Here is a 14,811-nt window from a genome sequence, read left to right as displayed (position 1 = left end):
TTTTTTCTTAGATACTTGGAAGTATTGAAGTATTTTTTTTTGCCCATGAATCTGCACTTTTACTTCTTTAAAAAACAAAAAAAAAAAAACGGTGAGTACTTCATCCACCACTGGGGCGCTCTTCTAGATTTAACCGGGATGGCTGACATTGAATAAACATGTTTCAGTGCCATCGTCCAATCCATTTAGGCCAGGAGGGATGGCAGCGATCGACGTTTATCGTCAATTAATTCATGAACTAACAAAGTAGGAAGTTAGGTTGTTGGTGTGTTTACTTAGCATGAATGTTGTACGCGTAGTAATATTCCATAAAACAGTTCATTTTTAACGCAACTGCGGTTCGTTCATCACTGTCAATTGCAGTCAATTTGTTCTTTGTTTTTCAGACAGAAAGCTATCATTGAATGTTTGACTTAACAATCGTCATGTTTCCATTCGGTGGAGATTTATGACGAGCCAGAATGAGGCGGGGGAACCGGTCGAGCAGGTAAACTGAGGCCTCCGCCCAAGAGAGACGCCCTTCTTCTTTTTCTTCTCCTTGTCACCGTTATTTGTGGGGCGCATGCGCCTTGGCGCCGCTTGCGCTGCTCATAAGCGACTACCTGTGCGGCTGCTTGTAAACCGCTCGATCCGACTCACCAAACTTATCGGCTCTCTGATTGTCCGTGCGCGTGTACGGACGGATCACATCGCCCGCTCTCCCTCCTCCTTCTTAATCAAGCGGGAAATAACGGACTTTAGCTCAGGTGGACTCCTCACCTGGGTGCCACGGAGGCGGAGGGAGAAGAAAAAGAAGGAAGAAGAAGAAGAAGAAAAATCGGAGTGATCATGCCCCGAGCCTTCCTGGTAAAGAAGGCCAACGTTTCCCCGGGCAAGCGGAACTGGAGCGAGCTCCCGGACCACGAGCGAGGGGATGTCTACATCCCAGGTGAGTGCACGCTAACTCGGCTACAGCTCCCGGCGGTTCCGGGTGTTCTCGACCCAGTGGGGGCGGCGTTGTAACGGGACACAGAGGCCGAGTAACGGGCAGCGCGCAGCAAAACTCCTATTGCGGCTCAGAATTAAAGTAATCTAATTTGAGAAATAAAATTAAAAGTTTTATTCACTTCCCTCGTTTTTTTTTCTCCTTTTTAATAATTTTGTCGCCTTTTCTCCTGTTATTTGTGATCTTCTCCAGTTTTTTTTTTTGTTTTTCTTTTGCTTCTTGACATTGTTGCCCCTCTACTCCTACTTTACATTGAAGCGCACCCCTCAAGACGACAATCCCTATTGTTGCTTTCGACTGTAAACATCAGATAACAAGACAACACCCAAAAGCCCCCAACCCTGAATTTCAAATCATCATTGTTCTGCGTGGAGAACTTCTCCAAGTGTGGAATCTTTATTTATTTAATAACAGTTTTGGGGTGAAATGGCAATTATTTAGATTTAAAATGGTGATACTAAAACTAGGGTTGTTCCGATCATGTTTTTTTGTTCCCTATCGTTTTAGTTTGAGTATCTGCCGATCCCGATATTTCCCGATCCGACTGCTTTTTTTTGCTCCCGATTCAATTCTCATCATTCCTGAAAATTTTTCCCGATCATATACATTTTGGCAATTCATTAAGAAGAAAAAAATGAATAAAACTCGGACGAATATACAGTGCCTTGCAAAAGTATTTGGCCCCCTTGAACCTTGCAACCTTTCGCCACATTTCAGGCTTCAAACATAAAGATATACAATTTTAATTTTTTGTCAAGAATCAACAACAAGTGGGACACAATCGTGAAGTGGAACAAAATTTATTGGATAATTTAAACTTTTTTAACAAATAAAAAACTGAAAAGTGGGGCGTGCAATATTATTCGGCCCCCTTGCGTTAATACTTTGTAGAGCCACCTTTTGCTCCAATTACAGCTGCAAGTCGCTTGGGGTATGTTTCTATCAGTTTTGCACATCGAGAGACTGACATTCTTGCCCATTCTTCCTTGCAAAACAGCTCGAGCTCAGTGAGGTTGGATGGAGAGTGTTTGTGAACAGCAGTCTTCAGCTCTTTCCACAGATTCTCGATTGGATTCAGGTCTGGACTTTGACTTGGCCATTCTAACACCTGGATACGTTTATTTTTGAACCATTCCATTGTAGATTTGGCTTTATGTTTTGGATCATTGTCCTGTTGGAAGATAAATCTCCGTCCCAGTCTCAGGTCTTGTGCAGATACCAACAGGTTTTCTTCCAGAATGTTCCTGTATTTGGCTGCCTCCATCTTCCCGTCAATTTTAACCATCTTCCCTGTCCCTGCTGAAGAAAAGCAGGCCCAAACCATGATGCTGCCACCACCATGTTTGACAGTGGGGATGGTGTGTTCAGGGTGATGAGCTGTGTTGCTTTTACGCCAAACATATCGTTTTGCATTGAGGCCAACAAGTTCAATTTTGGTTTCATCTGACCAGAGCACCTTCTTCCACATGTTTGGTGTGTCTCCCAGGTGGCTTGTGGCAAACTTTAAACGAGACTTTTTATGGATATCTTTGCGAAATGGCTTTCTTCTTGCCACTCTTTCATAAAAGCCAGATTTGTGCAGTGTACGACTGATTGTTGTCCTATGGACAGACTCTCCCACCTCAGCTGTAGATCTCTGCAGTTCATCCAGAGTGATCATGGGCCTCTTGGCTGCATCTCTGATCAGTTTTCTCCTTGTTTGAGAAGAAAGTTTGGAAGGACGGCCGGGTCTTGGTAGATTTGCAGTGGTCTGATGCTCCTTCCATTTCAATATGATGGCTTGCACAGTGCTGCTTGAGATGTTTGAAGCTTGGGAAATCTTTTTGTATCCAAATCCGGCTTTAAACTTCTCCACAACAGTATCTCGGACCTGCCTGGTGTGTTCCTTGGTTTTCATAATGCTCTCTGCACTTTAAACAGAACCCTGAGACTATCACAGAGCAGGTGCATTTATACGGAGACTTGATTACGCACAGGTGGATTCTATTTATCATCATCGGACAACATCAGAGATCCTCACTGAACTTCTGGAGTGAGTTTGCTGCACTGAAAGTAAAGGGGCCGAATAATATTGCACGCCCCACTTTTCAGTTTTTTATTTGTTAAAAAAATTTAAATTAGCCAATAAATGTTGTTCCACTACACGATTGTGTCCCACTTGTTGTTGATTCTTGACAAAAAAATTAAATTTCATATCTTTATGTTTGAAGCCTGAAAAGTGGCGAAAGGTTGCAAGATTCAAGGGGACCGAATACTTTTGCAAGGCACTGTATACATTCAACATACAGTATATAAGTACTGTATTTGTTTATTATGACAATAAATCCTCAAAATGGCATTTACATTATTAACATTCTTCCTGTGAGAGGGATCCACGGATAGAAAGACTTGTGACTTGGTATATTGTGACTAAATATTGCCATCTAGTATATTTGTTGAGCTTTCAGTAAATGATGCTGTAGCCATGCCCAAATGAATGATGGGAAGTGGAACCATGACTGTGCGTTGTGCTACCAATTGATATATCTTCTCTGCGTTGGGAAATAACATAAGGTGTTAAGAAAAAGATCATTTGCTACCTTGCTTCTCCACATTGCTTGATTGTAAGGCTTTAGCTAATTAAAAAAAAGGCTCCAAAGGCTGCCAAAATTCACTCTACTCATTTTACGCTGCCTTTTATCTCGCTATATAGGTAAAACGGCGCCATTACAGATTGAGATGCGTGAGTGGGTCGTGCAGCGCATGCATTAATTGCGTTAAATATTATAATGTGATACATTTTTTTAAAAATTAATTACCGCGGGCATCGGGATAAATTTGATAACCCTACCTTAAGTCTAAACTAAGAATCTGGATGAGTGTAACATATTATGTCTGTAACGTTAAGTACAATTAGAAAACGATTGAATTAAAAAATATATATATTAACAAAAGGTATGGCCGATATTTTTTGCCGATTCCGATACTTTGAAAATGACGTGATCGGACACGATCGATCGGGATGATCGATCGTGTCATCTCTAAGTCTAAAACATTTCCAAACAAAAAAATAAAGGCAGCAAAGCAAATTAACTCATGGACGCCATTGACGGAAGTTGATTTCAAGTCCATTTTAATCATGTTAAATGACTTTTATCCCGCCACAATTTATTATTCAATCACTAAAAGACGCCCAGATTGGACGTCTACTAGTGACAAACCCATTTAAATTAATACAATAAAGCAACAGGATTAGACCTACAGTATATCACAAGGGCGTAGGTTTGCATCGGGACACGATAGGGACATAACACTATCAACCTTTCAGGATGCTCAAATTGTCCCTACCCAACCCGTAGACTTCATTATGTATTGACGGGGCGCGGGGCCAATAAATAGGGGGCCTGCATTGTTGGCGAGGCTGATCGAGTGGAATCACAAATATAGAATTTTTTCCGTTGAAAATTTTTGTGAATAAATGCTTAAATCCCCGAATTCTTTATAGATATGGACGTAAACCAGTTTCGATTCTTGTTTAAAAGCAAAAAAAAAAAAAGTGCAGTTAGCATTTGTTTTACGTAAACATGTCGAATGTAATGCTAGTCTTTCAGGCAATGTGGCGCTGCCTTATCACAACAAAGAGCTTTTTACGATGAAAATTCTTGTGAATAAATGCTTGAATCCCTGAATTTTTCATAAATATCGATATAAAACAGTCTCGATTCTTGGTTAAAAAAATTTTTTAAAAACGTGCAGTTAGCGTACAATGCTAGTCTGTTAGTGAATGTAGCTAGCGGCTGTATGTAAACAGAGCTTTTCCAGTGAAATTTCTTGTGAATAAATGCTTAAATCCCCGAAATCTTTATTTCCACCAAAAGTTTGGTGGTGGCAAAATCATGGTCTGGGGTTACATCCAGTATAGGGGTGTGCAAGAGATCTGCAGGGTGGAAAGAAGCATAAATAGTCTGAAATATCAACAAATCTTAGCTGCCTCTTACATTCCTAACCATAAAAAGGGACAAATTCTGCAGCAGGATGGTGCTCCATCGCATACTTCAAAAAAGTTCCTCAAGGCTAAGAAAATCAAGATCGTCCAGGACTTGCCAGCCCAGTCACCAGACATGAACAAGATGAAAGAAGAAGCATGGAAGACGAAACCCGAGAATGTTGATGAACTCTGGGAGGCATGCAAGACTGCTTTCCTTGATGTTCCTGATGACTTCATCAGTAAATTGTATGAATCCTTGGCGAAGCCCATGGAAGTCATACAACATATTAAATCTGGATCTCACAGCGCCACTACTTCATTCGCTTATGTTATGTAACATATTTTTGTATTTGAAATACATTTTTTGTTCAATTTTCACACTAATTTCTGTAGGGCGACAAAACTTTTGTCTTGCCAAAATTTGACCTTTATGTTTTTATTAAATGATTTAAAAAATTTCAGTGAAACAAATATATTTTTGTACATTCAACATCATTTGGGAGGGTCTTAGCTTTCATATGAGCCATTTCTGAAACCAATTGTATCATTAAAGGTCAGGTTATTAGCAATTGTTTTCCTGACCCCCGTTCACCCAATCTGTTTGGTCTTATTAATGTCCTGTCCCAAGCAAAACGTATACAGTACATGTAGGTTATGCTGTTATACCGTCCCTACCAATGTTGAGACCAAACTTAGACCCTTGGTCTATCATCGTCAAAGGCACTGAAAGAGTTCGACATGAAAAACAGGCGATTACACGAACAAGATATAATAACTCCACCAAGCCCAACAACGGTTTCAAGCCTTTTGGTATGTGCCGTTACTTGCTCTACCTGCCCGACCCGTGTCTTAGTGCAGCGCGTTTAAGTGCAACTGCTTTTTCCGAAACCTCCTCTATTCCTATTTTAGTCTCATGCTAAGCTAATATGCTAAATTAGGCTTTTATCTCATACGTTTTGCTCGTTTTAAACTCAAGGCTATGACTTTCCAGAGAAGGAAGTTACAGTACTGGTCTGGACAGAAGACAAAACCAAGACACGCAAAGAGTGATCTTGAGACCAGTCGGTTGAGAGTCACAACCGTTCATTTTACTTCCTCATACCAATCCAACATGTACTTGACAGAATGGCTCTTCCTAAAGAATCTCGTCCCCGCGAATGGCTTCACGACAACGCGAAACGTCAACTCAGTTGACAAATCGGGTGTTTGTGTGTCTTGCACTTCCTCAGTAGGTTAATGGTTATTGGACGTCAGGAATTGTAACGGACCTTGCAGACGCTACACACCTTTAGCAAATAGGCGCACTCTTGTGTTTGAATAACATGAAAATATGACGTTGGAATTACTGTAACAAGTCAAGTCAAGTTTTTCTTCTTCTCACTCACTTACAGACCCCAGAACAAGAGTGCCGAACACACACTCATTCTTTTCGCTAAGGGGGTGTGTTGAGCAAACAATAAAATGAGATTGAATGACTGGCCCAGAAGCAGTCTCCACGGAAACTATCGGAACTAATTACAAAGATGGTTAAACGTTCTCGGTCACCGGTGTCAGTTTGAGATGGGGCAGAAAAGACCTCCCCCTGAACTCTCATCAGGTGACAATAGTCGGAGAGCGAAGAACTTGAACACACCGCTCTATTTGCATTTCGCTTTGACACACACAATCGCACATTGTCTGAGATGAGAGAGCTTGTCCTGCAGGCCTGTCTGGTCCGACGGGTCCAACCAGGGTGCCTCCAACACAACGCTAAAACGTGTTCAAAGCCTTTGGTTAAAAACATGGCATAAGTAACCACCCCCCACCTCAAATCTGTGTCCAGTCTCAATCTTCCCGCCGTCCGTCCTGGCGAATGAGGACGAAGCGAGTCCAGCTGAGGTGGCGCCACTCTGCCTAGCCAAGCAGACGCTAGCCGAACGCCACGCGCACGCAGAGTTGCCGTCCTGTACAGCGCTAGGCCGACCGCACAGTCCGCCGGCCGCTTCGGACGATAGGTCGGAAGTCTGGAAGAGGTCGCAGAGTGACCTGGTGTTTGTCCGCTCCAAAATAAAGGTGAGGAGGATCGGTTTGGCAATCAGTTGGTTTGGTACTCGGGACTTAACACAATTGTCAAAACCATCGACTATTTCTCTCAGGTGACCACAGGCGAATTGCTGTCCAGCCAAGATTTTGCACCCTCGGCATCCGTCACTCCACCACACGCCACCGAGACACCGGTCGCCGTGACGACAACCCCGCCGCCCTCTGGGTTTCCTTACTCGGCCGTCCGGCCGGCGGGTCAGACCTCCAACAACGGGACTGTGCCGCCTTACGCTTGTCAAGTGGGTACTGTCTTTTTAAGAACCAAGCTATCGCGTGCGGTTCTGACTAGGGCTGAACGATATTGGAAAAAATTGACATTGCAATTTTTGGAGGGTTTGCGATACATTGCGATATACAGTATATTGCGATATTAAAACTAGAAGAACTTTCACCAGACCTGAATAGCTATGTTTGGGAAGACTGGTTGACTCACATAGTGACCACATAGTATTCATTAGAGATGTCCCGATCCGATCACATGATCGGAAATGTGGCCCATTCTGCCACATACCAAAAATATACCACATGGCAAAAAAATGCCACATGCCAAAATCCATTTTGCCACATAACGAAAAAAATGCCACATGAAAAAAAATGCCACATGAAAAAAAATGCCACATGCCAAAATCCATGTTGCCACATACAAAAAAAAAAAAAAAAATGCTACATGGCAAAAAACTGCCAGATGCCAAAATCCATTTTGCACCATACCCGGTGCTGCGTCACCAGTAGGTGGATGGCGAGATACTGTAAAGCGCTTTGAGTGCCTTGAAAGGTGGAAAAGCGCTATATAAGTATAACACCACCACCACTACCAAAATGCCACGTAAAAAAATGCCACATGGCAAAAAATGCCACATGCCAAAATCAATTCTGCCACATGGCAAAAAATGGCACATGGCAAAATCAATTTTGCAACATCCCAAAAAAAAATCCATGTACCCCAAAAATGCCCCATGCCAAAATACATTTTGCCACATACCAAAAAAATGCCTTATGAAAAAAAAGTCACATGAAAAAAAATGCCACATGCCAAAATCCATTTTGCCACATACTAAAAAAAATGCTACATGGCAAAAAAATGCCACATGCCAAAATCCATTTTGCACCATACCAAAATGCTACATAAAAAAATGCCATGTGGCAAAAAAATGCCACATGCCAAAATCTATTTTGCACCATAGCAAAAAAATGCCATATGAAAAAAATGCCACATGGCAAAAAATGGCACATGGCAAAATCGTTTTTGCCACATACCCCAAAAAAAATCCATATACCCCAAAAATGCCACATGCCAAAATACATTTTACCACATACAAAAAAAAAATGCCTTATGAAAAAAAAATGCCACATGAAAAAAATGCCACATGCCAAAATCCATTTTGCCACATACTAAAAAAAAAGCGACATGGCAAAAAATGCCACATGCCAAAATCCGTTTTGCACCATACCAAAATGCCACATAAAAAAATGCCACATGGAATAAACATGCCAAATGCCAAAATCTATTTTGCACCATAGCAAAAAATGCCACATGAAAAAAATGCCACATGCCAAAATAAATTCTGCCACATGGCAAAAAATGCCACATGGCAAAATCAATTTTGCCACATACCAAAAAAAAATCCATATACCCCAAAAATGCCACATGCCAAAATACATTTTGCCACATACCAAAAAAATGCCACATGAAAAAAAATGCCACATACCAAAAAAATGCCACATGAAAAAAAAATGCCACAAGCCAAAATTCATTTTGCCACATACAAATAAAATGCCACATGAAAAAACAATGCCACACGCCAAAAAACATTCTGCCACATGGCAAAAAATGCCACATGGCAAAATCAATTTTGCCTCATACCAAAAAAAAAAATCCATATACCCAAAAAAATGCCACATGCCAAAAAAACATTTTGCCACATGCCAAAATACATTTTGCCACTTACCAAAAAAAATCCACATACACCAAAAAATGCCACATGCCAAAATACATTTTGCCACATGCAAAAATACATTTTGCGTAATAATGTAAAATGTAATATAATGTAAAATGTAATGTAAAAAAGTAATAATGCCTATAAATTGGGGGCTAAGCAGTCCAAAACCTGGTCTAAAACGTCACTTTGCCTAGATTTAGTCAGCGTTCCAAAAATAGGGGCGTGAGTGGCATAACTTTCACCAAACCCCTGAGACTGACTCACCGAACCCCCGGGGTTCGATCGAACCTAGATTAAGAACCACTGTTCAACAGCCTCTCACACTCCCTCCTAGTGTGACCAAACTGTTTTTCTTGGGCATCAGTGCAGCTGGCGTTTGGTACTTAAGGTTAACGATGATTGACAGGTTTGTAGCTTTGATCTGGCCAGAGACGCCTCTGTAGCTCTACGATCAGAGGCACAAATGTTGTAAATCATCGATAAGCTTGGTACACAGTCTGACACGCTAAACACGCTGGAGTTAACACTCGTAGGTGGTGGGAAATGTTCATAACAGCGTTTACTAACCTTTAATTTTGTATAAATAATTTTCTGTTCCATTCAGATTTGCCACAAGACCTTCCAGTACCAGCGCATGTTGAACAGACATATGAAATGTCACAATGAAACCAAGCGACATCTCTGCAGCTTCTGCGGCAAAGGATTCAACGACACATTTGACCTCAAGAGACACGTGCGCACTCATACGGGTACGTCATATCAAGAGTACCATAATTTTCAGACGATAAGACCCACCATAAAGCTTCGAACCAATTGCTGCAAGGCTTCATTGCTTCAAGAAGCTTCATTTGGCCATCGCTGCACCCTAGGAGGAGACAGTCAACCTCTGCTGCCACCTGCTTTTTAAGCTGTTGTCGTCCAACATGCCTCCTAGCATGCATTGCAGCGCTACAGATGAAGCTAACAATAGCTAGCTCTGTTTTAGCATTTATACCATATCTTTGATTGGTGTTTAACACTTTAATCTAGTTTGTGCATTACTAAGACACTCTGTCCTTGTTGAGTAACTATGACAGGCTAGTAGGACAACTACTATGTTAGCTAGCTATGTTTCATTCCTAGCAAATTGTGCATCATCAACAATGTTTCCAAGCTTGAGAATATTAACATAGTTTCCTAGCATAAAAATTTTCGAAGGGAATTGGTAGAATTTCATGGGGTCACTAGCAGTGCTGTTTTCGTCAATGATGACTTTGACAAAAATGACTACATTTGACTAAGACATATCGAGACTAATACTAGTTTTCATCTGACGAGATGACAACGAAACGAAAATTCACAATAGATTCCGTCACAGATTCCGTCAGATGTTTACAATATGTGACATTTTATGTGTAGTTAGCTTGCGTATCTGCTTGTGTCACTCATGTGACGTGCTGCTGCTCTCCAGTCTCCAGGCTTGCATACACTGTAAGATTTGTTTTCTTATTTTGCCAGAGACAATATGCAATGTTGCTTTAGCCTTTAAAGGTCTATGCTGAGTGATCATTACACAGTAAATGTAACTCATAGTGTTAGCATGGTAGCCACGTTCGCGTTAGCATTAGGCTAATGCTAATGGTAAGTGTCCTCTTAACTAGACAAAGACAAACACATTTTAATTTTTAAGATGACTAAAATATGACTAAGACTAATAAGTGTTATCCTCCAAAAGACTAAGACTAAAATGAAAATTAAAAGGGCTGCCAAAAACAACACTGGTCACTACAGTCCCAGACAAAAGTCTTGTCGCTTACCAATTTTGTAGAAACAATTGCTGATAACCTGACTTTTAATTGTTCAGTTGGTTTCAGAAATGGCTCATATGGAAGCTAAAACCCTCCCAAATGATGTTGAATGTATAAAAATATTATTTGTTTCAATGAAAACAGATTTATCATTTAATGGAGGCATAAAGGTCAAATTTTGGCAAGACAAAAGTTTTGTCGCCTACAGAAAGTAGTCTGAAAATTGAACAAAAAATGTACTTCAAATACAAAAATATGTTACATAACATAAGCAAATTAAGTAGTGGTGCTGTGAGATCCAAATTTAATATTTTGTTTGACTTCCATGGGCTTCAGCAAGGATTCATACAATTTATTGATGAAGTCATCAGGAACATCAAAGAAAGCAGTCTTGCATGCCTCCCAGAGTTCATGGACATTCTTGGGTTTCGTCTTCCATGCTTCCTCTTTCATCCTGTTTATGTCTGGTGACTGGGTTGGCCAGTCCTGGAGGATCTTGATCTTCTTTGCCTTGAGGAACTTTGAGGTAGAGATTGAAGTATGTGATGGAGCGCCATCCTGCTGCAGAATTTGTCCCTTTTTATGGTTAGGAATGTAAGAGGCAGCTAAGATTTGTAGATATTTCAGACTATTTATGTTGCCTTCCATCCTGCAGATCTTTCACACACCCCCATACTGGATGTAACCCAAGACCATGATTTTTCCACCACCAAACTTCACTGTTTTCTGAGTGAATCTCAGATCCATGCAGGCTCCAGCAGGTCACCTGCAATATTTGCGGCGACTGTGGTGTAATTCAATGGATGATTCATCTGAAAAATCCACCTTTTGCCACAAAGCAGTATAAGTATACTACGAATAGTACGAATATAACAAAATAACATTCCCCTTGCCAAAATTTGACCTTTATGTTTTTATTAAATGAAAATATTTCAGTGAAACAAATATATTTTTGTACATTCAACATCATTTGGGAGGGTCATAGCCTTCATATGAGCCATTTCTGAAACCAATTGAATAATTAAAAGTCAGGTTATTCGTAGAGATTTCCGATCGATCGTCGATCGGGTCCGATCATGTCATTATCGGAATTGGCAAAAAATTATCGGCCATGCCTTTTTTTAATATATATATATATTTTTTTTAATTAAATCGTTTTCTAATTGTATTTAACATTACAAACATAATATGTTACACTCATCCAGAATCTTTAGTTTGGGCTTAAGGTAGGGTCATCAAATTTATCCTGATAACGGCAGTAATTTTTTTTTTTTACAAATGTATCACGCATTGCACGACCCACTCACGCATTGTCGCGCTCAATCTGTAATGGCGCCGTTTTACCTATATAGAGAGATAAACGGCAGCGTAAAATGAGCAGAGTGCATTTTGGCAGCCTTTGGAGCCATTTTTTAATTGGCTAAAGCCTTACAATCCCCCTCCCTTTGATTAGAAACACCATGGGAAGCAATGTGGGGAGTCAAGGTAGTAATTTATCTTTTTCTTAACACCTTACGTTACTTCCCAACGCAGAGAAGATATATCAATTGATAGCACTACGCACAGTCATGGTTCCACTTCCCTTTATGCATTTGGGCGTGGCTACAGTATCATTTACTGAAAGCTCAACAAATACACTGGATGGCAATATTTAGTCACAATATACAAAGTCACAAGTCTTTCTATCCGTGGATCCCTCTCACAGAAAGAATGTTAATAATGTAAACGCCATCTTGACAATTAATGTCATAAGAAACAAATACAGTACTTATGCACTGTATGTTGAATGTATATATTCGTCCGAGTTTTATTCATTTTTTTCTTAATGCATTGCCAAAATGTATATGATCGGGAATGATTGTAATTGAATCGGGAGCAAAAAAAAGCAATCGGATCGGGAAATATCGGGATCGGCAGATACTCAAACTAAATCGATCGGGATCGGATCAGGAGCAAAAAAGCATGATCGGAACAACCCTAGTTATTAGCAATTGTTCTTACAAAATGGAAAAGCGACAAGACTTTGTCAGGGACTGTAGTAGTGTTGCCACGGTATCTGTACTGGTACGGCGCTAAAATGACATCATCGGGGAGTACTAAGAAATAACTTGCCAATGCTGCGCTAAATTAATTTTCCGAGATCTAGTTTCAAACTGAGCCAAGACGCACCCGCCCACCAATTATTTTTTGGAGCTAGCGCATTTAGCCTGCCCTGTCACACCCTAATCTAACCTATCCTATCGGTTACGAGGTATTTTTTTCAATGAGTTTACCCCGAGCTATCTGACTACAGAATATCTTTCGAACTTTACATACTAATACTGTACATTTGTGGCCGCAGGTGTCCGTCCGTACAAGTGCGACCTGTGCGACAAGGCGTTTACGCAGCGCTGCTCGCTGGAGTCCCACATGAAGAAGATCCACAACGTCACGCTGCAGTACGCCTACAAGGAACGACGCAACAAGCTGTACGTGTGCGAGGAGTGCGGCCACACGGCGGCCACCCAGGACGAGCTTCTGCTGCACATCCACTCCTTGCACCCCGACAGCGCCCTCTTGAAGGGCAAGGGGGTGCGACGAGGCAACGGGGTCGGAGAGGGCGAGTCCACGCCGGGCTCCCCGCAAGGGGCCGATAGTGACGACACCACGGGATCGGCGGGCCAGTGACGTCGGGACAAAATGACTCGCTCGCTTCGAGCGTTAGTATGAAAAGCACAACAAGCAGTTTGACTTCTAGTGGGATTTGCTGGGACTCGTCGCCTATAAACATTCTTTTACACCTTTTTACCGCATGTGAATATGAGCCCTGGGACTTCCTGGAAAGCAACATATTATGATTTTTCTATGAAAAACTTTATTCATTAAATCTATATCAAATCACAGTCTCTGGGTGTGCGTTTTTTTTTTTTTTCAAGTGGTTATGCAAAACTTGCAGGGGTGGGAGATCATGTGACCAAGCAGGAAGTGCACGGTCGCACACTAGTTTGAAGCTGGGTTAGAGGGCGCGGTCGGATTCCTCGGTTCTTGTCGGGTCATGTCAGGTTGAAGGAATCTGGTAGACGCTTGAGTACGTGTGCGCAAAATAAATGGATAACGGTCTGCAAACACATGTGAAAATGTCAAATAATATGACTTACAATATACTAGAGCACTTTGATTCATTAGTTCAAATATTTTTTTGCAAAATCCCTCACACAATTCGTATATTGTTAGCATTCTATCTATATTTTCCCTATAATATTAACCATTTCATGCACAAATTATGTTTTCTTTAATCCTCATTTAACTCATTGGCTACCGCTGATTGCGCAAGACCCCCCAAATCCAGAGTGGCGAATGAATGAAAATGACCTTCCAGTTTAAGTGAACTGGACGTCTATCAGTGTAAAAAAAAAAAATCAGCTCTCGTGAGTTTTTCTTCATTTTATTTTCTTTCATTTAGCTTTTATTAAGTACAGAAGCGTATTGCATTCACATGAAAAAAAAAAAAAAATGGATGGCTGTTTTGTTGAATTAATTTTTTTTCAACCCTCCATAATTTATTTTGGAGGTCGTTTTTTGAATTATTTTTTTTTCCAACTTCATTTTTCAGAGTAATTTATTTTCGGGTTTTTTTTTTTTCTGTGCTCAGGATAAAAAATAAATAAATAAATAAATAAAAAATTCAAATTACTTAAAAAAACAAACCCCCCAAAAAAATTTATTTTGAAAAACAAAGTTGAAAAAAAAAACTTTAAAAAAACCAAACCCAAAAAATAATTTTTAAAAACAAAGTTAGGAAAAAATTATTAAAAAAAAAAAAAAAAAAAAAAAAAAACACAAATAAATTACTTGAAAAACAAAGTTGGAAAAAATATATTTAAAAAACAAACCCAAAAATAAATTAGTCAGAAAAATAAAGTTGACAAAAAATACTTCAAAAAACAAACCCAAAAAACAAATTATTTTGAAAAACAAAGTTGGAAAATTTTTTTTTTAAAAACAAACCCGAAAACAAAGTTGGGAAAAAAATTAATAAATTAAAAAAACAACTCCAAAAATGAATTAATA

The 14,811-nt window shown here is 40.1% G+C and overlaps 1 protein-coding gene across 1 annotated transcript; it reads left to right on the top strand.

Moving 5' to 3' along the window:
- Positions 1–514: 514 nt before the first annotated feature.
- ovol1a (ovo-like zinc finger 1a) lies at positions 515–13,633 on the top strand. Its single transcript, XM_057853782.1, has 5 exons — positions 515–928; positions 6,775–7,004; positions 7,088–7,273; positions 9,579–9,723; positions 13,103–13,633. Exons 1-5 carry the CDS (start codon positions 829–831, stop codon positions 13,426–13,428), a joined length of 987 nt encoding a protein of 328 aa, XP_057709765.1. The 5' UTR covers positions 515–828; the 3' UTR covers positions 13,429–13,633.
- The last annotated feature ends 1,178 nt before the right edge of the window (positions 13,634–14,811 follow it).

Source organism: Corythoichthys intestinalis, chromosome 13 (assembly GCF_030265065.1).
Source record: "Corythoichthys intestinalis isolate RoL2023-P3 chromosome 13, ASM3026506v1, whole genome shotgun sequence".
In the NCBI taxonomy this organism is placed as follows: domain Eukaryota; kingdom Metazoa; phylum Chordata; class Actinopteri; order Syngnathiformes; family Syngnathidae; genus Corythoichthys; species Corythoichthys intestinalis.
The sequence above is the reverse complement of the archived record's forward strand: the minus strand, read 5'-3'. Positions and strand labels throughout refer to the sequence as shown.